Raw genomic sequence first — 26,913 nt, 5'->3', positions numbered from 1 at the left:
GGGAAAGTTTAGCAGAGTAAGGAGAAATTTTTCTTGCAGTCAAGGAGTTGTTCTTTGTCAGCCTGTAACAAGATCAACTTTTACCACCACAAATTACAGGTATATCTTTTTTTTTTTAACCAAAGAGATTTTATTTTTCTAGGCAACAAAAGAGAACATCCAAGCAGTGATAGTGACACATCTCCCTCCAAGGGAACTGATTCTCTGGTAGCAGATTCCCAATGCAAACATGATCTAGCAAAGCTAAACACTCTGGATTAAATAAAGCTCATTTTTCAAATACTGCAACTGAGAAATACCAGGAAAAAAAAAAAAAAAAAAAAAAGGTTTCACACATTTTGAGAAATCCATCCAGGACACAAAGCTAAAATCTAAGGGTTGCTCCCCAAAGTCAAGGCAGACAATAAATATGGATCTTCCACTTGTGTTCCAAAGACACCTGGTGCACCTCTCTGAGGTAGGTATTGTGTCCATGTGGCAGATGGCAAAGGGGGAGGATCAGCTCCTTGTGCCAGGCATGTCCCTGCTACCCTGGGACAGCTCAGAGCACACCTGGGCCTTGCCAGGCCCTTGGTCTCGTTCCTAGCCAGTGTTTCAGCTCAAGTAGTTATAACACAGTGTCATCTTCAAGCTCCTTTGAACTGTCAGGTATTTCTGGAGGTTTTTAAGCATCAGCTTCTACAGGGCTGGGTTTAATGCTGGGTTTTGGGGGGTTTTTATCTTCTTTTCCTAATGACAGGCTAAAAGCAGAGTGGGGTTTAACACTGGAAGCTAAGTGGCTTTCTATAGGGAACTCCCAACAGTGCTAATGTGTGTTTTAATACTGAATTAAAAACAAACCCAGTCCACAGTGCTCTGGGTGAGCCTAGAGCTGTTCAATTATTCATGCCTTAATTCAACAAAGCACTTAAGTAATTATGTTCTTTCTTCAGTACAACCCTCCTGTATTTCAAGATCCAACTGGGAGCCTCTGCTGAGAGCTAGAAATAGGATTTTAGCAGAAAAGGTGGTGTGGCTGCACCAGTTTGGTCAGGTGCCTGAGGGAACAGAGCCCTTTCAAACTGGGTTTTAGGTTAAACCCACGTGGGTTTATTTCTGCCTCAGTCTGAGGATGCTCCTTCTTGTTCCCCAGTCGAAAAGTGCAAGGAAGGTCACTCAAAACAGTAACAGAAGAATGGCAGGCAAAGGATATTTTAAAATTCAAGAAATAAGGATGTGTTGCAGGCATTTCAAAGAAAAAATAAAACCACAACATAAATCCCCTTCAGTAATATGCACCTTTACAGCACCTTTTAAAAGCCCTCAAAAGCACTTGCTGTTAAGCTTCACAACCCCACTGTGAGGTAAAATAATTCCAATTAAACCAATTTCACCTTCCCTGATTCTGAACAGTCCAAGGAGTGGGGGCACTTTCCCCAGCTTATTTTCATCTGAATATTCAGCTGTGATATTTCATTATCACAATGAAAGTCTTGCTACTCCACAAGTCAGTGGTGAGAAATCAAACACATTAAGGCAGAAAGCAGATGGAATTTCAAGCCTCCCTTCTGGCTCTGGCCTTCAGAGGGCAAAACTTTTTACCAGCAAAGAGTGAGAACTCAACCTTAAAGTGCTCATTCACAGTATTTGGAAACTGGAACAGCTTAGTAACACCATGGCCTTAATTGGCTGTACTCAAGTAAAATATTCAATGTATTCATTTAACAGATGCAAATGAAGTCACTTCCCTAACTACTCACTTCCCTCTTGCAGGAATTTCCAATGCTATTATGAAGAAGAATCCCAAGTATTCCAGGCAACATGCTTATGCTCTGATGCAGTGTAAACACCAGGGGGTTGAGAGTTATTTTTCAAGCAACTAAAAACTACCTACGGAGGATTAATAAGTTTTATTCAACACTTATCCATCTACTCATTAATTTAAAGGCTACCTTAAAGCTTAGAGGCCACAGCTTTCCCTAAAGTTCTCTGCACACAAACTACACAGTCTATTCCTGATGGTATAGGGCAGCTCAGAGATCCTTTTCCCACTACAAGTTGTATTTTTGATATCACACTTGGTATTTCCATTATAAATCATGCACCACACGAGCAGTTTCCCCTCTGAGAGCTGCACATACGTGCAGAGCCCAATTCTCAGTGTGAGTGATGCTGATATGTGTGTTTCCCAAAGCCTCAGGTTAATTGAATTCCCCTGAAAATGTACATTCAGCACCTCAGAGGTGGATTTTACAGCAGTGTTGGTAAGCCTGGCTGTGCCTGTCTGCTCAGATCACACATTCAGCACCTCAGAGGTGGATTTTACACAGGTCTGGTTGTGTCTGGCTGCTCAGATCACACATTCAGCACCTCAGAGATGGATTTTACAGCAGTGTTGGTAAGCCTAGCTGTGTCTGGCTGCTCAGATCACACACTCAGCACCTCAGAGGTGGATTTTACACAGGCCTGGCTGTGTGTGTCTGCTCAGATCACACACTCAGCACCTCAGAGGTGGATTTTACAGCAGTGTTGGTGTAAAATCCTGGCTGAGGATTTTACAGCAGTGTTGGACAAGCCTGGCTGTGCCTGTCTGCTCACACACACACACACACACAGAGAAGGTGATGCAATCAAGGTGTGGCTGCCACTATCCACCACCAGCCCAAGTGCCATCCCTACTCCCAATCCCCTACTCCCAAACCTGCGCGTTGGCCACCATGAAGTTAATTTAGTTAATTAGTTAATAAGCTTTTCAAGCTATGTGAACGGAATTTTATGATTACAAACAGCTTATCTGGGACTCCAGAATCTGATTCCAGAGCGCTGAGGTAGTCGATGGCACCCTCCTCGTGCTGCTGAGCTCACACCTCGCCGAAGTTGGTGTGTCCAGTCTCCCTGGCGTGCTCCCTGGCCTCCAGCTGCCCCGTCAGTCCCTTCTGGCACACCATGCAGCGCAGGGCGAAGCGATTCACATCCGTGAACTGCCTCTTCCTGCGGGCTTCATCCGCCAGCTCCAGAGCCTGTGCCAGCACCACGTCATCGCTGCTGGGGAAGATGGTCTGGGGAGGAAGGTCCGAGGAGGGCAGGCGGCGCTCCAGGGGGTCGTAGTGGATGCCATCGTAGATGAGCAGCACGCGCTTGCTGTAGCCGGCGTCCTCGCCGAAGCGGTCGATGCGCACGGTCTGCGTGTCCACCACGCAGATCTCGCACTGGTAGAACTTGGAGAGGATGGAGACCTCGATGGCTCCTCCCCAGGTCTCCTCCCTGCGGATCCAGTCACAGTATTCCCTGTTGGTTTTGCCCAGCACAGCCTCGCAGTACGACTCGGGGTCGCTGGCCACGATCTGGGCGATGAGGTTGCGCATCTCCGGGGCGCAGCCCGGGTCGTACACGCCGCCCTCCACCACGTAGAACACGCTGGTGAACAGGCAGGAATTGTCTGCTGGCACCACCCTCCTGACCAGCACGGGCACGGCTTCCCTCACAGGCTGGGACATCGCTTTTTTGGCGATCACCGGCGAGCCGGGCTCGGGTTTGGATGTGTCCTCTTCCACTATCAGAGTGTCACCTGCCACATAAGAGGAGGGACATAAAGGGGAGAACTAAATTAAAGGAGAATTGCTCCTCCAACACAACAACACGGCTGACATTGCTGAGGGTCACAGAAGAGAATCACAGAATAATTTGGGGTCTTAAACACCACCCAGTCCCACCCCTGGCAGGGGCAGGGACACTTTCCACCAGCCCAGGCTGCTCCAAGCTCTGTCCAACCCAGCCTCGCACACCTCGCCCGTTTCCCCCAGCTCGGTATCCCGCCGGGAAACAGCCTCGCCCAACAGCCGCCGGCACCACAACGGTCCCCGCGGGACTCACCTGGCCTGGCCCGGACCCCGTCCCCTCCAGCCCCGCGCGCTTCTCCCTCCGGACCCCCGGGACGCAGCCAAAGCACCGGCGGCGCCCGCAGCGAGCAGGAAGCGCTGCCGAGCCGGGCGCTGACGCCTCCCACAGCAGCAGGAACCGGCCCGACCGCCGGTTGATGAGGGGTGTGTGTGCCACGGCCTCTTTAATCAACGTAATTGCAGCCGGCGGGGCGGCAGAGCCCTCAGAGCGCCGCCCGCCGCCCTCCTCCCCGCGGGGCCCTCACCCGAGTGGATGCCGAGCTCGCCCAGCCGCCGCTCGCCGTCGCTGAGGTCGAGGCTCCGCGGCGGGAAGCCGAGCAGGAGGCGCTGTGCGGGCGCGGGCACTCCGGTGAGCGCGGCGAGCGCGGCCTGCATGTCGCGGAGGCGGGAGTGCGGCGACAGCCCCGGCAGCGCGTGCGAGCCGCTCCGGGCCTTGCAGCGCAGCCGCAGCATCCTCGGGGCCGCCGCCGCACCGGCCGCCGCCGCTTCCGCTTCCGGCCCGTGTCTGCCCCGCTCTCGCGAGAGCACGCCAAGCCCCACCCCCCCGCAACCCCAGCAAGCGGCCAATCAGAGCGCGCGCGGCGCCCGGTCATTTGCATAGCGCCCGTACATTTGCATAGTGCCCGGCTCATTTGCATAGAGCCCATGTCGTCGGTACGGCACGCTGGGCGTCTGATTTGCATACAGCAGGTGACACCGCCCACTTAATTTGCATGCAGCCGGACACCTCCTTGCCATCTCATTTGCGTAACGCGAGGTGTCGCCGTGATTTGCTGTCCCCTCCCTTCCGCGATGATTACCTCCCATTTGATTTGCATAGCCCGCCTAGATTTGCATAGAGGCGCGAGCTCCACTCCCCTTTCATCACCGTCCATCTCATTTGCATGGCGCGCGTGCTCCGCTTCCCCTCTCTCCCCTCCCACCTCCCTCCCGGTCTTATTTGCATACAGCAAACGGTTGCCCCGCCCTCCAGGTCTTATTTGCATACAGCACGCGGTTGCCCCGCCCTCCTGATTCATTTGCATACAGCGCACAGCTCTCCCTCCTTCCCGGTTCATTTGCATACAGCGAACAGTTGCCCCTCCCTCCCGGTTCATTTGCATACAGCGCGCGCCCCCGCGCGCGTGACGCGGGCCGCTTTTCCCGCCCCTCCGCGCCCCTTTTCCCGCGTGTTCGGTCCCCGGTTTCCGTTCCCCGCTGCTCCGCCGTGCGCGAGCCCCGCCGCTCATTTGCATGCGATTTGCATGCGGCGGGGCGGCGGAGCGGAGCCATGTCGGCGGCGCCGCGGGGCTGCGGCGGGGCCCCGCGGGGCAGGGCCGGCGAGAAGCAGTGCTGTGAGTATCCCCGGCCCGGAAAGGAACGGAACCGGTACCGGGAGGGGGATAGGGCTGCGCGTTCGCCCCGAGCCTCGCGTCCGTCCCGCGCGGATCCCTGTCCCTGGCTGTCCCCTCCCGCCCGGATCCCATCCTGCTGCCTGCCCTGGCTGTCCCCTCCCGCCCGGATCCCATCCTGCTGCCTGTCCTGGCTGTCCCCTCCCGCCCGGATCCCATCCTGCTGCCTGTCCCTGGCTGTCCCCTCCCTCGCTTCCCCTGTCCCCAACCTCCTGGATGCTGCTGCATCCATCCCCATCCCGAGCTTTTCGCCCCAAATCCGCCTCTCCGCGGGCGTTTTGGGAGCCTGCTCGGGCTGTTCGCCGAGAGAACGTGACCGTTTTGTTAAAAACATCTTTGGTTCGCCCTTGACGGCGCTGCCCGGGCGGTAAATGCTGTTAACACTGAAAGCCCCATTAGGCAGCGGTGCTGCCTCATGAGCAAACACCTGGAGACCACAGAGCGGTCACAGCAGCTCATTAACGACAAGGACACAAGGCGAGCCCGTCCTGGGATGCTCGGAGGTGCTTTAACCACCGGGAGATGGGATAACGCCGTGCTGGGTCTCACTTTATGCTCTCCAGCGCCCCTGATGCTGTTTTGGGGTGGTTTTGGGGTTTTTTTTTTGTTTTTCTTTTGCAGCATGGGCTTCCTACATGACCAACTCCCCGACGCTGATCGTGATGATCGGGCTGCCTGCCAGGGGCAAGACCTACATGTCCAAAAAGCTCACCCGCTACCTCAACTGGATCGGGGTGCCCACCAAAGGTGGGTGTGTGTGTGTGGGGACACCCCTGCCCCGTGCTGGGACCTCCCTGCCAGTGGAATGCCCTCACCCTCCCCTCTCCCGTGTGTGAAGTGTTTAATTTAGGGGTGTATCGGCGTGAAGCAGTCAAGTCCTACAAGTCCTACGACTTCTTCAGGCACGACAACAAAGAGGCCATGGAAATCCGCAAGTGAGTCTCTGTCAGGGCTGGGGGCACTGGAGTTTTGGCAGGCTGTGGGTGTGAGGAGCAGAAAATAACCCAGAGTCCCTGGGGAAGGGAGAAGGAACAGCACAGCCTGTGCAGGGATCCTGCCAGGGACGGGCGTGTGGGTTTGGGGTGGCACAAAGCTTAGGGGCTGCAAGGGTCAGGTCACAGAGGAGGTGCCCCAAGAGTTTTGGGGCTCTTAGGACAGTGCAGGGCTGTGAGGGAGGTGTTTGAATCCCTCCCTTTGCTGTGGGAATGCTTTCCATCAGCTGTGACCATCCCTATTTCTGTCCTGCAGACGCTGTGCCCTGGTGGCTCTGGAAGATGTGAAGTCTTATCTCTTGGAGGAGTCTGGGCAAATAGCTGTAAGATCCTCTGCACTAAAAATAGTTTTACATCAGGGCAGTTCAAAGCTGCCTGGAGTGTTCGGGCACCTGATTTGGGGCTTAAAAGTCTTGAGATAAACTTTGCTCAGTGCTCCTTCCTCATTTTCTGCCAGGTGTTTGATGCGACCAACACGACTCGGGAGCGCCGGGACCTGATCTTAAACTTTGCTAAGGAAAATGCTTTCAAGGTAGTGCTTCAATTGTGTGTGTGATTAATTGTGTGCTTAATTTGCAGTCACTGTGGCTCCCTGGCACAGGAGCTCTGGAGTTATGGCTCTGAAATGTGCTCCCTTGCTTTTTTCCTAGGTGTTTTTCGTGGAGTCTGTCTGTGATGATCCAGAGGTCATCGCTGCCAATATCCTGGTGGGTGCTGCCCTTCCCAGGCTGGGCTGCTGTGGGTGCTCAGTGCAAGGTCAGGGGCTCAGGGAGCTCCTGGGGATCTCTGCAAACGCCTCCCTCTTGCCTTTCACCTGCCCAATAAGCAGCTGGGATTTGCAGGTTTATTAAAAGGCAGAGATGCCGTTATGTGAGAATGTGGAAATCAAGTGGAGCTGGGAATGGGTGACCTTGAAGCTGAGCTGGCGAGGAAGGGAGGGCAGAGCTCTGAGCCAGGGTGTCTGTCAGGGCCAACCACTTCAGTGCCATAAGAGTCGCCCTTTGTTTCCTCTCCAGGAGCAGGTTTTTCCTCGGGGCAGTGTTAAACAATGTGGTTTTGTCATCTTTTGTTCTCTCTTGAGTTTGCTTAACTCACTATGTCTGTTGGGCAGGAGGTGAAAGTTTCCAGCCCTGACTACCCGGAGAGGCACAGGGAGAATGTGATGGATGATTTCCTGAAGAGGATTGAGTGCTACAAGGTCACCTACCAGCCCCTGGACCCGGATGCTTATGACAAGTAAGCAAATCCCTTGGCACATCCCTTTGTCCTTGGGCACAGGAGCTGCTTTGCTGTCAGGATGCTCCAACACCTCTGCCCTCCCCAGGTGTGGCTGTGTGCAGGTGAATCACAGGTCCCAAGTGAGATTTGAGGGGATTTTTCTCTGTGTGCTGCAGAATCACAGGATGGTTTGGGTTGGAAGGGATCTCAAAGTCCATCTCTAAGAGCCATGGGCAGGGACACCTCCCACTATCCCAGGCTGCTCCAAACCCTGTCCAGCCTGGCCTTGGTCACTTCCAGGGATCCAGGGGTGCCCACCCAGGGCAGGATTTTGAAGCCCAGCAATTCAGAGCCTGTCCTGCCTTTCCTAGAGGAGCAGTAGCTGGGTGACACCCACAGCTACTCCTGCCTCATTTTTCAAACCACCATGTGGGTGTTTTTATTTTATATCCACTCCAGAGATCTGTCCTTCATTAAAGTGATCAACGTGGGGCAGTGGTTCCTGGTGAACCAAGTGCAGGACTGGCACAGACATCTTTTATGAAAAATCCTTTCCTTAGGATTTTTCCTCCTGAGAAGCTGAGAGACCTCAGGAACAAAATGCAAACAATGGTTATCTGCTGCTGTGGGATGCAACAGGGGCATCTGGGATTGGTCTCATGTGGTTGTTTCTAATTAATGGCCAATCACAGTCAGCTGGCTTGGACTCTGTCTAAGACAGAAGCTTTTGTTATTCATTCCTTCTTTTGCTATTCTCAGCTAGCCTTCTGATGAAATCCTTTCTTCTATTGTTTTAGTATAGTTTTAATGTAATATATATCATAAAATAATAAATCAAGCCTTCTGAAACATGGAGTCAGATCCTCATCTCTTCCCTCATCCTCAGACCCCTGTGCACACGGTCACACAGGACTGCATCCAGAGTAAAATTGTCTATTACTTCAAACAAACCACCACGTGGGTGTTTTTATTTTATATCCCTTCCAGAGATCTGTCCTTCATTAAAGTGATCAACGTGGGCCAGCGGTTCCTGGTGAACAGAGTGCAGGATTACATCCAGAGTAAAATTGTCTATTACCTGATGAACATCCACGTCCAGCCGCGCACCATCTACCTGTGCCGCCACGGCGAGAGCGAGTACAACCTCCTGGGCAGGATTGGAGGGGACTCTGGGCTCTCACCCCGGGGCAAACAGGTATGTGGGACTCAGGGCTGATGCCCTGCAGTGCTTGCCCTTAAGTTTTAGCTTTTGGGTTTCTTGGATTCTGTGCTGGCTCAGTGTGGGATTCTGAGCTTTGTATGAAGTGTTGTCTCACAGACGTGATTTATGAAAAATCCTTTCCTTAGGATTTTTTTCTCCTGAGAAGCTGAGAGGCCTCAGGAACAAAATGTAAACAGTGGTTATCTGCTGCTGTGGAATGCAACAGGTGCATCTGGGATTGGTCTCATGGGGTTGTTTCTAATTAATGGCCAGTCACAGTCCAGCTGTCTTGGACTCTCTGGTCAGACACAGGATTTTGTAATTTATTCCATTCTTTTCCTTTGCTTGCAAGCCTTCTGATGAAATCCCTTCTTCTATTTTGTTAGTAGAGTTTTAATATAATATATATCATAAAATAATAAATCAGCCTTCTGGGACATGGAGTCAACATTCTCATCTCTTCCCTCATCCTGGGACCCCTGTCAACACCACCATAAAGTGTTAGTAAGTTCTCTTCATAGAATCACAGATTCACCAGGTTGGAAGAGATCTTTAAGATCATTGAGTCCAACTCATCCCTAACACTCAGGCTCTGCTCCCAGCCTTACAAAACCCAGCTGGGAGGAGCACAGAACACAAGGACTTTGTCTGAACTGCCTTTGCTGGAGCACAGCTCTGTCCAGCAATCCATGTGCCATGCAGGGGCTGCTTGCAGTTCTCCTGGGGGGCTGCAGGCATGGAGAGGCCATGGGATCTGCTCCCAAATACAGGAAATCCTGCCTAGGGCCACTCTCCCTTCAATAAAATACCTTTCCTCCCCTCTTTGCCACATCCAGTCTTGTTTTAAGCACACAGGAATAGTGACTCCACCACCTCCCCAGGCAGCCATTCCAGAACTTGATTACTCTTTTCTGTAAAAAACTTTTTCCTAACATCCAACCTAAATTTCCCTTGGTGCAGCTTAAGACTGTGTCCTCTGGTTCTGTCAGTGCTGCCTGACACATTCAATTCCTTTAGAATTCCTGACCTTTTCTCAACACTTTTATCATCTATCATTTTCCCTCTAAAGCAGCATCTCCTTCATATTCTGTCCTAATCACTGCAGAATCATCTACATTGGCTTTCACTACACATGCATCACCTTTTCAGTCTTTACAAATTATTGCAGCAAGTTCCTCTTCCTGGGCCAGGCTGATCCCCCAGCATTCCTTTCTGAAGCCTTACATAACTTACACTTTCAAAATAAGACTCAACTGAAAAATACAGTCCAACAGAATCAGAAAATGCTCCAAAGTACAGTTGTAAAAGCAAAACAGAAATATTGGAAATAATAACACTAGAACATAAATAATACTTTATTGAAAATATATTCTGATATAAACTATATCTAGTTTTCAAACAGGGCAGTTAGACAAAAGAATCCTTTTCCAGCTGGAGAATCAAGGACCAAAAAGCACAACCAATGGTGAATTGAGGGGAGCAGACCAGAGGGTGGGGACTTGATGACCTGAAGCTGTAACTGGACAATTAACCCCATATGGAAATGGACCAAAACTTATATGGGACCCATCTTGGATCCATCCTGGGTGTAGCCCTGGCCAGGCTCTTGTATCCTTTAAAGGCTTTTCAATAATTACCTGTTTTATTCTTTTAGCTCTGTCCAGTCTCTAAGCATCACAAGGGCTGGACAAGACTAAGAGAATAAGAGTAGGTATTTATTAAAGGCCTTCAATAGATACACCTTGGGCACTCAGAAGAGGCTGCACCCAACATGAATGATGGTCATGAGTTTCTCAGACTAAAATAAGTCTGGTCCATTTGCATATCAGGGGTTAATTCTGCAATTCCAGCTCCAGGTAATGAAGTCAGATACCCCCAGTTCCTCTCCCTCATTCACTTTTGTTCACCCTTTTCTCCTTGGGTTCCAAGCCCAGAGGGATTGTTTTGCCTGGCCAAAATGTGAAGATGCTAGTTAACCCTTTATATGGAGTTTAGAGTTAGGCCCTAATGCAGTACAGGATTGAAAATGATAAAGGTTAAAATAAATTATAAAGGTTAAAATCTGAAGGCATCAGGGCTCCACAGCCCCCAACGATGCTCAGAGCAGCTGCAGCTTCCCCTGCCCCTTCAATGCCTTAGGATTTTAGCTTTTTTGTATTTAATATATTTGTAATCCTTCAGTTCTTTAGTATATAACTGTAAACTCCATATCCAGTGTGAGCTGCTGCTTTCCCATTTTGGGCAGACACAACAATTCCTCTCCAGGCCTGGCAATCAGGGACACCTCCCTGCCTCAGGCCCTGAGAGATGGAAACAAAAGTTGAGTTGTGGGGAGCAAATTACTTCATTACCTGAAGCTGTAATTGGCAGATTAACCTCCAACATGCAAATGGCCCAGACTTATAAAAGTGTGAAAACCTGTGACCCATGGTCCATTTTGGGGTGTAGCCCTTGGGGGGATTTTTCTGCCCTAAATACACCTGAATATTTATATTCAATAAACATACCTGCTTTTTATTCCCTTAATTTAGTCTGGCCTGTGTTTTTAGGGAGCCCAAAAAGGCATCACCCTCCTCCTAACCTCCCTGGAGCTTTTCTCTGCAGTTTTCCCAGGCTCTGAAGAAGTTCATTGAGGAGCAGGAGATTGTGGACCTGAAGGTGTGGACGAGCCAGCTGAAGAGGACAATCCAGACTGCAGAGTGCCTGGGGGTGCTCTATGAGCAGTGGAAGATCCTCAACGAGATTGATGCTGTGAGTGAGAGGCTGCTTAAAAACCTCAGCTTTTCTAGGTGGGGAATAATGTATAAAGCCAAATTAATCACCATAAACCCAGCTGATATTTGTTGGAACCCTGGATGGTGAGAATTTTCAATTTTCTGTGCAGAGCACTGCATTTGACCTGTGGAGAAGGTTTCCAAAATTGATAAATAGCACTGGGATTATGGGTGTGGAGTTGGTTAGAAGTGTGTGATATCACAGGGTGGAAAACTTGGAGTTTGGGGTTTTAGAATATAGTAACAAAGATGAAGCAAGATGGAGATTTTAGGGCAGAGACAGGTTGTACTTCTTCACCTTCTTCCTTCTTCTTCACCTTTTTTTTCCTTCTTCATGGGTTTGGCTGGGGAATAATGTTTAAAGCCAAATTAATCACCATAAACCCAGCTGATTTATGCTGGAACCCTGGATGGTGAGAATTTTAAAATTTCTGTGCAGAGCACTGCATTTGACCTGAGACTGTGGAGAAAAATTGATTAATAGCACTGGGATTATGGGTGTGGAGTTGGTTAGAAGTGTGTGATATCACAGAGTAGAAAACTTAAAGTTTAGAGTTTTAGAATATAATAATAAATATGAAGCAGGATGGCGGTTTTAGGGCAGAGACAGGTTGTTCTCCTTCTTCTTCACCCTCTTCTTCTTCACCCTTTTCTTCTTCACCCTTTTCTTCTTCACCCTTTTCTTCTTCACCTTCTTCTTCACCTTCTTCTTCACCTTCTTCTTCACCTTCTTCTTCACCTTCTTCTTCACCTTCTTCTTCACCTTCTTCTTCACCTTCTTCTTCACCTTCTTCTTCACCTTCTTCTTCACCTTCTTCTTCACCTTCTTCTTCACCTTCTTCTTCACCTTCTTCTTCACCTTCTTCTTCACCTTCTTCTTCACCTTCTTCTTCACCTTCTTCTTCACCTTCTTCTTCACCTTCTTCTTCACCTTCTTCTTCACCTTCTTCTTCACCTTCTTCTTCACCTTCTTCTTCACCTTCTTCTTCACCTTCTTCTTCACCTTCTTCTTCACCTTCTTCTTCACCTTCTTCTTCACCTTCTTCTTCACCTTCTTCTTCACCTTCTTCTTCACCTTCTTCTTCACCTTCTTCTTCACCTTCTTCTTCACCTTCTTCTTCACCTTCTTCTTCACCTTCTTCTTCACCTTCTTCTTCACCTTCTTCTTCACCTTCTTCTTCACCTTCTTCTTCACCTTCTTCTTCACCTTCTTCTTCACCTTCTTCTTCACCTTCTTCTTCACCTTCTTCTTCTTCTTTCTCCATGGGTTTGGGTGGTATTTTATAATTAAACAGGCAAGTCCACACTGAGGGCTTCAAGAGATCAGTGCTTGGGTTAAAAAGAAAAATAATCTAGGGTATAATTTCCTAATTAAATAGTTTAGCCTTAAAAAACCTTATAACAAAAAATAATTTGCCATTTTATACCTTACTAATAAAAGACTACAGAACTCCTTGCTCTGAGGCTGTAGCACTAATAGGAAGCAATAAACACCTAAGTCTAAACATCTCAAGTGCCTTCAATCTTAACCCCAACAAAAGCAGAAAAAAACAAACAAAACCCCACCATTTCTGTTGATTTATAGCCATGTTTTTGTGTCATGGACCTCAGCCTTCCAGGATGGGGTTTGGGGTGGTTTTTAGAGGGCTGAGAGTGTTGAGAGCTGCCAGGTCTTGCTGGGGATATTCCAGGTGCTGTGGAGGAGGAAAAGAACACTGAACATCCCAGACATCTGTCACACCCTCCTGCCTGGGCAAAGGTTGCTGCTCCCACTCTGGTTCTCTCAGGAAATTGCAGGGTGGTTGCTGGGGAAGTGATGGCTCATTTTTCATCCCTGGCAAACACCAGGGATGCAATCTTTTTTTTTTTGGTTTTGAGATAAAACCAAAGCCCAGCCTCTTCAAACCAGCCTGGCACCCACGCTGGGGGCAGGGCTGGGTCACTTGCAGCACCCAAAATTTCCATGCCAAAAAGGGATCTTGACCTCAGCCTCTGCTTTTCCTGCCCTCCCTGCTGGCCCTCTGATGAAATGAGGTTTGTGGTAAGCAGTTTCTCCTTCCCTCAGGGGGTCTGTGAAGAAATGACCTATGCAGAAATTGAAGCCAAGTATCCAGAGGAGTTTGCCATGAGGGATCAGGAGAAATATCTTTATCGTTATCCTGGAGGGGAGGTGAGGAGCCTAAACAACAACAACAACACACAGGGCAGTGAAACAAACATTTATGTGGGGGGTTGCACTTAAAACTGACTCAATTTGAAGTTATTCTGCCAGTATTTGGATGCAAAATTGCAAATTTTCATCCGAATGAAAACATTAGGATCCCCAGTTCTCTTTTGGGGGAAATGTTTCTTGATTTCCCTCACTGGAGTGTGCAGATGATGCTTTTCAATCCATTAATTTGGCCACTTGCTGGGTGCTGCCCTCAGACACCATCAAGGGAGTTCTGCATCCCAGAATTGTCACTGAGAAACCACCTGGGAAACAAAATTATCATGGGTGTGGCCTGGAGTCATTTCTGGCTTTAAGTCACTTCTGGCTTTACTCACAACCTGTTTGAATGAATCATTTACTATTTTATTTGGTTTTTTCCCTGACTGCACTCATTGAGTTCCCAGTAATCTGAGCCCTCCCACGGTCTGAGGCTTCTGACACTGAATTTCACTTTCTGCTGTTGCCTTTTTTGGTTTTTTTTACTATTTTTACCCCACTCCCCATAACCTCCTTGAACTTTCTGCTGCTTTAACTGATATTTCCCTGAATGTGACTGTGTTAATTGCCACCTCTGGTTAACCCTGTGTTTACACAACCCCTTGACCAATTCCTGTTTGGTTTTCCAGTCCTACCAGGACTTGGTGCAACGCCTGGAGCCAGTAATTATGGAGCTGGAAAGGCAAGGAAATGTCCTGGTTATCTCCCACCAGGCAGTTATGAGGTGCCTCCTGGCTTATTTTCTTGACAAGAGTGCAGGTACAAAAATAAAGGGATGGCTCCTCTCCCTGCTTCCCCTCATGGGGTTTTTGAGAGGGTGGTTTGGAATGACTGGGTGGATTTTTTTTTTTTATTTTATTTTTATTTTATTTTTATTTTATTTTTATTTTACTTTAATTTTATTTTTATTTTTTAATTTTTTTAATTTTTATTTTATTTTTATTTTATTTTTATTTTATTTTTATTTTATTTTTATTTTATTTTTATTTTATTTTATTTGAATTTTATTTTTATTTATTTTATTTATTTTTATTTATTTTATTTTTATTTTTATTTAATTTTATTTTTTAATTTTTATTTTATTTTTATTTTTATTTTATTTTTATTTTATTATTTTTATTTTATTTTTACTTTATTATTTTTATTTTATTTTTATTTTATTTATTTTTATTTTATTTTTTTAACTAGGCAGGGTTTTTTAACAAGCTGTTTAAAAAAGGAGGAAAGGAAAGGTTTCAGCAGTGCTTTAACCCTTGCACTGCAGCAGTGCAAGGAGCTGCCCAGGGATGTGCTGCTGTTGTGCTGCCCAGGTGTTGTTTCTGGAGCTGTTTTCAGCAGCAGTGCTTACAGAATGTGTAAGGGACTGGGTTTTAATGTAAAAAAAAATAAAAAATTCATCATTTTCTGATGAATTAAAGAGCCTCAGTGGCCTGGCAGGGGTGGCAGGAGTGCTCCACCCCAGGGCAATGCTGGTTTCTTGCACAGCACACACACCTGGAGGGTTCCAGTGTCCTGCAAGCTCCAGTGAGTGGCACTAGAGCTTCATAAAACTTTTAATGATTAATAAACTTCTAAAAAACTTGATAAACTTTTAAATACAGCTCTGAATGAATCTCCTGTGGGCCTGTGGCAGCTGTTGCTGAGGTGCTTTCCCAGCCATGTGCCCCTGGAGAGGTTTCCTCTGGCCGGCCCTGAGCACTGGAAATGGAATTATGGAATTATTTGGGTTGGAAAAGCCCTTTTAGAGGGTGGGATCCAGCCCCTAACCCAGCACTGCCCAGAGCCCTGAGCCACCCTGGCCTCCAGTCTCATTTCCAGCTCCTGTATTTTGATTTTCTGTGTGTCACTGCTGTCCTGGGTGCCTGTCTGGGTGCCATCCACAGGCTGCCATCCCCAGCACAATTCCCATTCAATCCTGGAATGGTTTGGGTTAAAAGAACCCTTAAAATGGTTTAATCTGGGTGACATCCATAGGCTGCCATCCCCAGCACAATTCCCATTCAATCCTGGAATGGTTTGGGTTAAAAGAACCCTTAAAAGGGTTTAATCTGGGTGTCATCCACAGGCTCTCATCCCCAGCACAATTCCCATTCAATCCTGGAATGGTTTGGGTTAAAAGAACCCTTTAAGGGGTTTAGTCTGGGTGCCATCCATAGGCTCTCACTCCCAGGACAATTCCCATTCAGTCCTGGAATGGTTTGGGTTAAAAGAACCCTTAAAAAGGTTTAATCTGGGTGCCATCCATAGGCTCTCACTACCAGGACAATTCCCATTCAATCCTGGAATGGTTTGGGTTAAAGGAACCCTTAAAGGGGTTTGGTCCAACCCCTCTGTGGTGGGCAGGGACATCCCAGTGCTGCTGTGGGGCTGGGGAGGGGACAGGGGGGCTGTGGCATCCCAGGTGACCCCAGAACCCCTTTTTGTGCCCTAGATGAGCTGCCCTACCTGCGCTGCCCCCTCCACACCATTTTCAAGCTCACACCCGTTGCCTATGGTAAATAACTGCTTTATTTTCATTTTTAATTTGAGTTCCTCTCCTGGTTTGTGTGTGGGGATGTTGTGGGCAGGTTTGGGTCCGTGTGTGGCAGCACCTGGCCGTGCTCTAGAAGCTTCTGGTAATACATAAAGAAGTTATTTCCTGGTTAATATACAAAAAGTTAAAATAGAAAAGGGATCTGGAGGGGTGGGGAGCAGATGTGGAGGTGCAGGGTCTTCTCCCCTGGCCTCTCTTTTAATCAATTGGATTTTCCCTGTGGGTGAGGAAGGCTGTGCCTCCAAACTTGGGGTGCAGTCAGTTAAAATTGGCTTTTCTGTGCAGCCCAAACAACTCAGGGCTGTGCTCTCACACTTGAAAACCACCAAGTGTAAAATTCTGTTTGTGGGGTGAACTGTGGATTTACGAGCTGGGATATTTTTATAAATAAGATATTTATTCCTGTTCATTCTCCCTGCTGTGTTTTTGATAAATTACTCACATAAACCTCTCTTTCTCTTGGGTGAAGGCTGCAAAGTGGAGACAATTACCATGGATGTGGAAGCGGTGAACACCCACCGGGAAAAGCCCTCCCTGAACTCAGTAAGTTTTGCTGCACCCCTCTGGCTCCACCTTTTCCAAAACAAGCCACAAACCCTCTTAAGCACTTGCTAGGACTGCCTGCTGCCTTTCAGGGAGCAGAAGGATTCTCTTCAGAAGTAACCCCCAAAAGCAGAATTAATTCTAAGGTGCTTCCCAGGCCAGGGGGGATTTTTTTCAGAGCTGTTGTAGGGAGCAGAAATGGGCAAATTTAGGCCATAAGATTTTGAACTCTAGGTTTTGTTCTCAGTTTTCAGTGCAGTGTTTGTTGCTGATGCTTATTGGTAATTTCAAAAAGACTTGGCAAAAGGGTTAAAGTGGATTTTTCTCCTTGTCTTGATGAGTTTTCTCTTTCTGAAATCGTCTCTCTGCTGTTATTTAAATTCCTGTTGCCATTGTTTAAGTTGCTATTTAAATCCACCTTGTAACCACCTCAAAAATCTGGGGGAGCTGCTGATGTCTGAGGGCCTTGACTTTGCAAACCCTGTTTTCCAAAGGGACTGTAAGGAAAGCCTCAGTGATTGCCTCTAATTAATTCCCCCAATTAGAGAGCACAAACCAGCTCTGCTGGCTCACAGGAACTCTGAATGCATCTGATTTTAGGTTTTATCCGTTCAGGCTTTTTGTTGTAATTTATGAGGATCCCTTGGGCTGGGATCTGGTTATTCTTTTGTGCTGAGGGCCTGGGGAAATTGGGAACCTGCAGCTGGGCCTGGAGGCTCTGTGGAGCTGTCAAATGCCAAACTGAGGACATGGGGCATGGTTTGTGTGGATCCTCGTGGTTTCCAGCATATCCCTGCTCACAGGGGGTTGGATTCATGATGTTTAAAGGTTCTTCCAACCCAAACCACTGTGGGATTTATCACTTTTCCAGCTTCTCTGTGACTCCTGCATGGAAATCATTGCTGCCCACTTGGAGGCTGCTTCTGTTCTTTGCTTTGCTTGGGTAACACAGCTGCTTTTGGGGCAGAAGAAACAAGAAGAAGGGAGAGTTTTTCTGTTTGCTTATTTTTTTCACTTAAATTCTTCGTGCAGAGAGAAAGAAAAACAAACAAAAAAACCCAAAAAAAACCAAAAAAAAAACCCAACACCACCCAAACAGAGCCACCTAAGCAAAACAAAGGTCCCAAAGGGAAGTAAAACTGCTGAAAAACCACTTTCCAGTTGTCTCCAAGCTGGATGAAGTTGTTTCCCAAGCTGCTGCAGGCTGGGGAAGGCCCAGCCCGGTGCGGGGTCACTCGGGGTGGGGTGCTGGAGGTGTTGGGACGTGGCTTTAAACTCTGGTTCCCCCTTTTCATTCCTGGCGATTCCCTCTGTGTGGGATCAGCACGAGCTCCCCAGCAGGCAGAGCCCTGTGAGGATGAGGAGGAACAGCTTTACCCCGCGGGCCAGCGCCGACACCGTAAAGCGCCCGCGGCACCACAGCCTGGGCAGCAAACCCCTCCACCTGCTGGGGCCTCTCCCATCCCTGGAAGCTCGAGAAGGGGCTGAGCAGCCACAGCTGGAAGTCACTGTCCAGGTGCTACCATCCCTCTGCTCCCCTCCTCACCATTGCCCGGGGTCCTCCCCGAAATCCAGACCCAGGATCTTGAGCAGGGTCTCTGCTTCTGCATGGAAATGATCCAGGCTGGGTTGGATTAAGGAGAAAAAAACAAACAAACTGGAAAATCCCTTCAAAACCAACCCCAAACCATCAAAATCCCCCTATCCAACTGGATTGTGGTGCCAGTCTTTCAGAGTCAGGCTCCATGCAGGCAGCTTTCCATCAGTGCCATGGGGTTTTGCCAGGGGGGCTCTCCCATCCCTGGAAGCTCGAGGAGGGGCTGAGCAGCCACAGCTGGAAGTCACTGTCCAGGTGGTGACATCTGGATAACATCTGGGCACCATCCCTCTGCCCCCCTCCTCACCATTGCCCGGGGTCCTCTGTTGAATTTGCAGGCAATCCCAGCAAGGGAAGAGATGAGAATCTTGACTCCATTGTTTCATCAAACAATCTGATTTATTATATTATTTTATATTATATATAAATATATATATTATTTTATATTATATATAAATATATATATTATTTTATATTATATATAAATATATATATAATTTTATATTATATATATTCATATATATTAAAAGAAAATTATATAATAAAACTACACTAAAGAATAGAAGAAGGGATTTCATCAGAAGGCTTGAAAGGGAAGGAATGGAATGACAATAAAATCTTGTGACTGACCAGAGACTCTGAGACAGCTGGACTGTGATTGGCCATTAATTAAAAACAGCCACATGAGACCAATCCCAGATGCACCTGTTGCATTCCACAGCAGCAGATAATTATTGGTTACATTTTGTTCCTGAGGCCTCTCAGCTTCTCAGTAGAAAAGATCCTAGCAAAAGGATTTTTTATAAAATATAAAATATGTCTGTGACAGTCCTCTCTGAAATCCAGACCCTGCCCAGGATCTTGAGCAGGGTCTCTGTTTGTGCATGGAAATATCCAACCTGGACTGGATTAAGGGGAAAAAAAAAAGAAAAACCCCTTCAAAACAACCCCAAAACATCCAAACCCCCCTATCCAACTGGAATTGTGGTGCCAGTCTTTCAGACTCAGGCTCCATGCAGGCAGCTTTCCATCACTGCCACAGGGTTTTGGCAGGGGGTTTAATTCTGGATAGGATTTTGCTTCTGGGCTAAAATCTGATTGGAAAAGTTACAAACACCCTCTTTGTCCCAGTTTTTTATGCAGCCAAGGGCTGTCCCTGCCTTCTGTCACCTCCTGCTGCAACACAACCCTGCCCTGGGCCAACAGGAAATTTTGGGGCTGTTTCTCTCCTCCCTCATTTGCTTTGCTGCTTTTCCTATTTCAGTCTCTTTAAGATGCACTATGAGCCCTGCTGTGCTTCTCTGTTTCCTTTGCAGCCTCCAGAGGGAAATGCTTGCCTCTGAGTACCACTGCAAGCAGCTTGGGTGTGCTCTCTTTGGGGTTAGTACGTTGGATTTCTCTTGATTCCTGTTGCATGGAAACCACTCTGGGCAAAGACAAACCCATGGAGCAGAAGGAATCTTGTGCTGGATAAAACCTGAGATTCTGGGGGAACCTCAGTGGGGGCTGAGCCTGCTGATCCAGGGGCTCCAGCTGGGCTTGTGCTGGCTGCTGGAAATTGTGGTTTTAGCCCAGCTTGCTCCATCCCTGGAGCAGGACATGGGGTGGCTCATGGTGCTGAGCAGGGCAGGGTCCCAGCTGAGTGTCCCAGGACAGGGTTTGGTGACATTGCTGCTCACAGGGATTTTGTAGGAGTCACTGGATTGCGGATTTACCTTTGATTTTCACTGTCTGAGCGTGTTCCTGGTGTCTGTTGGGCCCTGAGTGAGGCAGAGGAAGGAGTTTTATCAAAGCTCTAAGTATTTATTGTGGTTAATTTGTAAGGTGGTCGCTGTGATGGTTCTTGGGTGGTTCTGGCAGTGTCATTCCCCATGGAGAAGGTGAATAAAAGTGAGAAACCAACCTGCCTCCTTCCTCCTGAGCTTCTTCACCTCTCTGAGCTTGTGTGGGCTCAGGCTGAAATGGGAGAACCCTTCAGGGGGGCTTGGCAGGAGGCTGGAGTGTCACTACAGCAACACAAGGGCACACACTGCTGCTCTCAAGGTGAAGAAAAGGGAGGTTTATTTTTCTTTTGACTCCTACATTTATAGTTTTCCAAAAATGACCCTGGATTGGAGGGTGACAGTGCCACCTCTCCAATGACAAACCAACAGCCCATCAGATTTCTCCTCCTCCATAAAAGAATGCAAAACAATCAGTTATTCACAGAAAGTGTGTGAGAAAGTTTGTTACAAGAATGTAAACATCAGAAGGCTTAAAAGAAGTTAAAATAATAATAAATAAAATAAATAATAAATAAGATAAATATATAAATAATAAATAAATAAACAGGGCTACAAGGTCTTTGGGGGATCATCTGTGGGGTCTTTGGGGGATCATCTGTGGGGTCTTTGGGGTGTCTGTAGGCTCTTGTTGCTTTAGGACATGAAATAAAACCACGTGGACCCTGGAATCTCCAAAGTAAAAAAGAAAGAGGTTTAATTTCTGACTCCAACATTTATAGATTTCCAAAAATGACCCTGGATTGGAGGGTGACAGTGCCACCTCTCCCATGACAAACCAGCAGTCCATCAAATTTCTCCTCCTCCATAAAAGAATGCCAAACAATCAGTTATTCACAGAAAGCGTGTGAGAAAGTTTGTTACAAGAATGTAAACATCAGAAGGCTTAAAAGAACTTAAAATAATAATAAATAAAATAAATAATAAGTAAGATAATAAATATATAAATAATAAGTAAATAAACAGGGCGACAGGGTCTTTGGGGGATCATCTGTGGGGTCTTTGGGGGATCATCTGTGGGGTCTTTGGGGTGTCTGTGGGCTCTTGTTGCTTTAGGATATGAAATAAAACCACGTGGACACTGGAATCTCCAAAGTAAAAAAGAAAGAGGTTTAATTTCTGACTCCAACATTTATAGATTTCCAAAAGTGACCCTGGATTGGAGGGTGACAGTGCCACCTCTCCCATGACAAACCAACAGCCCATCAAATTTCTCCTCCTCCATAAAACAATGCAAAAAAAAAGTTATTCACAGAAAGTGTGTGAGAAAGCTTGCTACAAGAATGTAAACATCAGAAAGTCTTAGAAAATCTTAAAAAATCAGGGTAACACGAAAGGGTGATGTTAAGAGTGAAACAGGTCTTTGTGTGTCAGACAATGCCTTTTCCTGACTTAGAGATGAGGCAACTGAGAGGTGTTTAAAAACTTTTATTCCATTTTCAGTCTCATTTGAAGGGTGAGACAACACAGGTGCTATAATTCACACTATCACCATCAGAAGCCAATTATTTCCTAATTACAACACATTCTCAGTGTTTCTTGGCCTGTCAGCTTTTTGCCACACCATTCTCTAAATGCCTTAAAGCCAAAAATCTAAAACTACCCCTCGTGGGTCCCATTACACACATTTCCCATATTTTTGTGCTTGGATGGAGCAAATCCTCAGGGGGTTCCTGCCCTGGGCAGCAGCTCCATGGAGCTGGACTCACCTCTCCATCAGCTGAGCTGCCTCCTGCTTTACCCCCTCCTGCCTTCCTTGCTGTGACCTCTCCTGTTTCTCTTTTCCCTGCAGAAAATGGCCACTTTAGGAGTGTAGGAGTTCCTGCTTTCCCCTTGGATCCAGCTGGGAGTTCCAGCACCAGGAGGAGCATCCCTGGGGCACCGTGAGCCACCCTGGCCAGTACCTGCCTTGAACTGTGATTTTAGAGCCTGTCTGTGTCTTTTTTCTTTCCAAATGCTGCAATGTCTGTCCATGGGGCTGGAGAAGATTTCCTGTGGAGATTTTCCAAGCTGCTTTTAGTGCTCCTAAGCCAACACATCCCTGGGTGTTGAAATTGTGTCCCACGCCTTTCCTCCTGGCCAGGAGCCAAAATTAACCAGAGTGGGAGGACAAAATAATCATGTTTTCACTCGCTGAGGCAGCTTTTCTTTGGAAAAGGCATTTCCAGGCCAAATTCCCGAGGTTTTAGTTCTCCATTTCCAAGTTATTTCCAAGTTCAAACTCAATTTTTTTCTGGTTTTCAGCCATCCAGGGAGCTCCAGGTAGGGTTTGACTTTCCCTCCTTGAGTGCTGGTGTGAATCCCCCCTATCTGAGCCAGTTCCTTTTTGTCTGGATGTTTGTTCCAGGCTTTTTCTTGCATGTGAGACCCAGATCAGCACATCCATCCCAAGGGCTGCCTCCTGTGAGGGACAGATGGGATAAACCCTCCTGCCCCTCTCTGGGAGCAGCACAGCTCCCAGTGCTTTAAATCCCATCTCAAGCCCCATTTTAGCTTCTCCTCCCTACCTAAACTCCATCCTCTCACTCATTTTTCCTGCATTTTGGGGGCGTTTTTATCCATTTACCCCAGAAAATGGGAGCGTGGCTGGGACCAGCAGGGCTCCTGGGCAGGGTTTGCAGGAAGCACAAGGTTTTTTTACCAGTTTTCTTTATTTTACATCAAATTTTAGGCCCAACAACAAGCTTTTAACTTGCCTCTGAATAAGCTGTGAATGTTCCCAATGCTGCCTTTCATAGTTTTAAGCTGTTGCAGAGTTTGGAGCACAGGTGGTGCAGCTCTGTGTGGCCGTGTCTTAACTTAAACCCTTCCCTTCAATCCCCACCAAACCCCAAATTTTCAGTTCTCTCCCACAAGTCTTGACTTGCATTTTGCCAAACTCCATTTCACCCCACTCCAGCTGTTCTTGCAATAAGGGCAGGACCCTCAGGTTGGGTGAAGAAAGGAACATTTGGGTCCAGAGCAGGAGGCTGTCCTGGACCTGCTGTTCCCAGGTGACTCCAGGATTTATCTGAGCATTTCTGGGCCCCAGAAGTTGCTTATTTTAAATGTGTAAATAAATGTTGGGATATACCTACAGCAGGGAAAATATGCCCTGGCTGTGGAGGAGCTCAGCAACCCCAGAGCTTGAGGCTTAACCTGGGCATTTTGAGCTCAAACTTGGTTGTTTTAAACACTCCCAGAGTTGTAATTTGATAAAACTGAGATAGAGAGGACCAAGGCACAAATCTGGACCCCTCAGGATTTCTGAGGAGCAGAAGAACGTGTTGATCTAAAGCAGTTGTGCCACAGAGGGGTGAGATTTGCTGGTGAGAAATTGAGTTTTTATTCGTTTTTCTCCTCAGGGTTTTCCCCCCCAGGTCTGGTTTTGGGTTTTAAATGTTTTTATGCTTAGAAATAAACCGGAAAAAAAAAAACCAAAAAAAAAAAAGAAAGAAATGTTGAAGGAAGAGATTTAGAGCCTGTCCATGGCAGTCCTGACTGTCACACTCCAAAGTGCTCTGAACGCACAAACCCGTCCTTGTCAGGCTGGCTGCTCTGACCAAACCCCTCCTGCTCTGGAAAAAGGAGTGGAAAATGTACTGTAGGATGTTTACACACAAAAATGCTGGGATAACTTGCTGAAGAGTTCAGGATGTTCATATCACTGAGCAGTAAATGATTGTAAGGAGATGAAAAAGAAAAAAATCTATATTTTTACCTGCTGGGATTTGTGAATGTCGCTGTTGATTTGTTGTTGGTGGTCGTGACTTTTTTTTTTAAATCACTGCTGAAAATCTGGTGTTTTGCAGTTTGGGTCAGTGGCTCCTTTTGGGGCTGTGGGGTGGAATTTCATCTTTCTCTGCAGTGTTTGTGCCTCAGTGCTTTAATTAAAGCTTTTTCCTCCTGCATTTTCAGCCTTGGAATGGTTTAAAGCAAACATACCCGGAGCAGAGCAGCAGATTTGGGAGCAGATCATTGCCCTGAGGGGCTGCAGGGCTGGGGTGATGCCAGTGGGCATTTCCTGGCAGCTCCCTGTGCCAGGGATTACCTTGAAACCACCTGATTTCCCTTGGCACCGGGCGTGCAAACACCCCAGAACAAACAGACCTTGCACAACGAGGATTTTTGGGATGGTTTTTGGTGGAACAGCTCAGCAGGAGCTCCTGCTGTCAGTGGGATCAGTGCCGTGGGCTGGGCAGGTGGAGGTGGGTTTGGAGGTGGATTTGGAGGTGTGGAGGTGGATTTTGGAGGTGTGGAGGTGGATTTGGAGGTGTGGAGGTGGATTTGGAGGTGTGAATGTGAGCCTGGCACCTTCCTGAGCATTTCCCCAGGACTGGGGGGGGGGTTTGTGACCCCCTGATTTTCTGTGCCTCTGTTTCAAGCAGCACAGGTGGAGCTGGCTGCTGTCACCTTCGGTGGGACCTGCCTGCCCCTGCGTGTCACTGCAGAGAAAAAGGAGCACTTGGGCTAAAAAGCTGCTCCATCTCTGGGAGAATCTGCAAAATGGGGGGAAAGAGTTCAAGCCAGCCTGGCTGAGCTGCTCTGTGTACACTGGCTGGGACCTCAGAGCTGCCACCTCTGCCAGGTGTCCCCTTCCCAGCAGCTCGGGTGGGTGACACTGAAACCCAGCCTGGCTCGGCTGCCGAGGAGCAGCTGAGGGAGGAGAGGCACCTGCAGCAGCCTGGCCAGGGCCACCTGCCCTGGGGGTGTCCCCAAGGCTCACCCTGTGCCCCTCTGAGGGTGAGCAGTGCCAGTGCCACCCCTGCTGTCTGTCCCCTGCTCTGTTTGCACTGCAGCTCTGCCTGGAGTGTTTGGTCAGAGGGATCTCACCCAGCTGTGAACTTTCCTGTTCTGCTGCCTTCTAAGTGTTTTGGTTTTTTTTATAGGTTTAAAAGCTGCAGTGTCTGTCAGCTCGTGCTGTGTGTTGTGTGCTCTGTGCACTTGAGCATAAAAATCTGTCAGTGTTTATTTACAATAAAGAGACTTAAAAAAACACAGATAATGTCCTCTGTTCTTTTCCATTGTTTGCTCTACCTCTCCACTGGGTGATGGTTTTCTGAGGAGCTCAGGGAGTCTCTGGGATGTGTTTGGAGGAAGAGAGGCTGCAGGGGTGGGCAGGTGTCCTCTGGTTTGGGAATCTGAGTTGAAAATGGGCTCTTAAACCCTACTGGTGTTCCCCATGTCTTCTCACCTTTAAGGGTGTTTTTCCTGGAGGTTAGGATCCCAGGGTTTCCATGGAACTGAGCTTGGTGCTTTTCCAAGCAAACCATTCTGGAATTCTCTGTGTGTTCAGCTCCGAGCCATGCTCCCGGTGCCCTCCTGGGCTGCTGAGCTCCAGCTGGAGCTGCTCCCATGGAGAAACCCCCTTTGGAATGCTCTCTGAAGCCCCTTTTGGAATGGTCTCTGAAACCCCTTTTGGAATGCTCTCTGAAACCCCCTTTGGAATGGTCTCTGAAGCCCCTTTGGGAATCTCTCTGAAACCCCTTTTGGAATCTCTCTGAAACCCCTTTTGGAATGGTCTCTGAAACCCCCTTTGGAATGGTCTCTGAAACCCCCTTTGGAATGGTCTCTGAAACCCCTTTGCAATGGTCTCTGAAACCCCTTTTGGAATGCTCTCTGAAACCCCCTTTGGAATGGTCTCTGAACCCCCTTTGGAATGCTCTCTGAAACCCCCTTTGGAATGGTCTCTGAACCCCCTTTGGAATGCTCTCTGAAACCCCCTTTGGAATGCTCTCTGAAACCCCCTTTGGAATGGTCTCTGAAACCCCTTTTGGAATGGTCTCTGAAGCCCCTTTGGGAATCTCTCTGAAACCCCTTTTGGAATCTCTCTGAAACCCCTTTTGGAATTCTCTCTGAAACCCCCTTTAAACCCCTTTTGGAATCTCTCTGAAACCCCTTTTGGAATGGTCTCTGAAACCCCTTTTGGAATGCTCTCTGAAAACCCTTTTGGAATTCTCTCTGAAACCCCTTTTGGAATGGTCTCTGAAACCCCTTTTGGAATGCTCCCTGAAACCCCTTTTGGAATGCTCTCTGAAACCCCTTTTGGAATGCTCCCTGAAACCCCTTTTGGAATGCTCTCTGAAACCCCCTTTGGAATGCTCCCTGAAACCCCTTTTGGCCATGGCTTCCTGAGATCAGAGGGTGTCAGAACAGGACATTCCTCTGGCTGCCCTGGATGGCTCGAGACACTGGCAAGGTGCTCAGAGGCCTTGGCACGGAGTAAGAACACCTGTGCCTTTGATTTTAACCCATGGAAACAATTACCAACTTTGTGTGAGGAGTTACAAGCCACAAGAGTTTGAATAGAATGATAGTGAATTTGTCACAGGGTGAAAAGTAGAATTTTGGGGTTTTCGGTATGGGGGTTCAAGAGGCAAGATGGAGGAATCTGGGTTCTGTCTTTCTCCTTCTTCTTCTTCTTGTGCTCCATCTTCTGCTGGGATGGTGACACTTTTGGATTGGTTTAGAGTAGAGACAAACTGTCTAACATAGGTGATAGGTATTGGAAAATTATTGTAAATAAAGTACAGGTAGTTTTTAGTATAAAAAGCTAACACCACCCCAAGGGCAGTCAGTGTGCCATGAACTGACCTGCCAGAAAGATCTCAGCAGGTCAGAGAAAGAATGGAATAGATAAAAGAAAATAAACAACCTTGAGAACCAGAGCAGAGGAATCTCAACTTCTTCAGTCTTGGAGCTGGGAAAAAAGACTTTTTAATACCTCAGGATCCATTTCAGCAACACAAAACCCGAGAAGAGGGGATGAACTCAGGCTGGCCTTGCCCTGGGGTGAAGCAGCTCCCCTGAGGACACC

At 47.7% G+C, this 26,913-nt stretch overlaps 2 protein-coding genes across 8 annotated transcripts; one reads left to right on the top strand and one right to left on the bottom strand.

Annotated features, from left to right (window-relative positions):
* Window positions 1-106: 106 nt before the first annotated feature.
* YOD1 (YOD1 deubiquitinase) lies at window positions 107-4,377 on the bottom strand. Its single transcript, XM_071450393.1, has 2 exons — window positions 4,124-4,377; window positions 107-3,547 (listed from the first exon to the last, which is right to left on the bottom strand). Exons 1-2 carry the CDS (start codon window positions 4,329-4,331, stop codon window positions 2,841-2,843), a joined length of 915 nt encoding a protein of 304 aa, XP_071306494.1. The 5' UTR covers window positions 4,332-4,377; the 3' UTR covers window positions 107-2,840.
* A 106-nt stretch (window positions 4,378-4,483) lies between these two features.
* Window positions 4,484-25,094, top strand: PFKFB2 (6-phosphofructo-2-kinase/fructose-2,6-biphosphatase 2). Of its 7 annotated transcripts, none has more exons than XM_071450385.1 (16): window positions 4,819-5,212; window positions 5,891-6,016; window positions 6,108-6,204; window positions 6,518-6,584; window positions 6,719-6,793; window positions 6,912-6,968; window positions 7,373-7,497; window positions 8,467-8,674; window positions 11,285-11,431; window positions 13,520-13,624; window positions 14,293-14,422; window positions 16,095-16,157; window positions 16,666-16,739; window positions 18,064-18,255; window positions 19,653-19,716; window positions 21,910-25,094. In XM_071450385.1, the coding sequence occupies exons 1-15, from the start codon at window positions 5,149-5,151 to the stop codon at window positions 19,677-19,679; spliced, it is 1,557 nt and encodes a 518-aa protein (XP_071306486.1). In that variant the 5' UTR covers window positions 4,819-5,148; the 3' UTR covers window positions 19,680-19,716; window positions 21,910-25,094. The 7 variants fall into 7 exon arrangements, with proteins under 7 accessions (XP_071306488.1, XP_071306489.1, XP_071306486.1 ...); XM_071450384.1 differs by lacking the exon at window positions 4,819-5,212 and adding an exon at window positions 5,223-5,772; XM_071450389.1 differs by lacking the exons at window positions 4,819-5,212; window positions 18,064-18,255 and adding an exon at window positions 5,224-5,772.
* The last annotated feature ends 1,819 nt before the right edge of the window (window positions 25,095-26,913 follow it).

This window comes from Agelaius tricolor, unplaced genomic scaffold (genome assembly GCF_023055355.1).
Source record: "Agelaius tricolor isolate 1412-34295 unplaced genomic scaffold, bAgeTri1.0.p SCAF_30, whole genome shotgun sequence".
Lineage (NCBI taxonomy): Eukaryota > Metazoa > Chordata > Aves > Passeriformes > Icteridae > Agelaius > Agelaius tricolor.
This window is presented reverse-complemented; position numbering and strand designations above follow the sequence as displayed.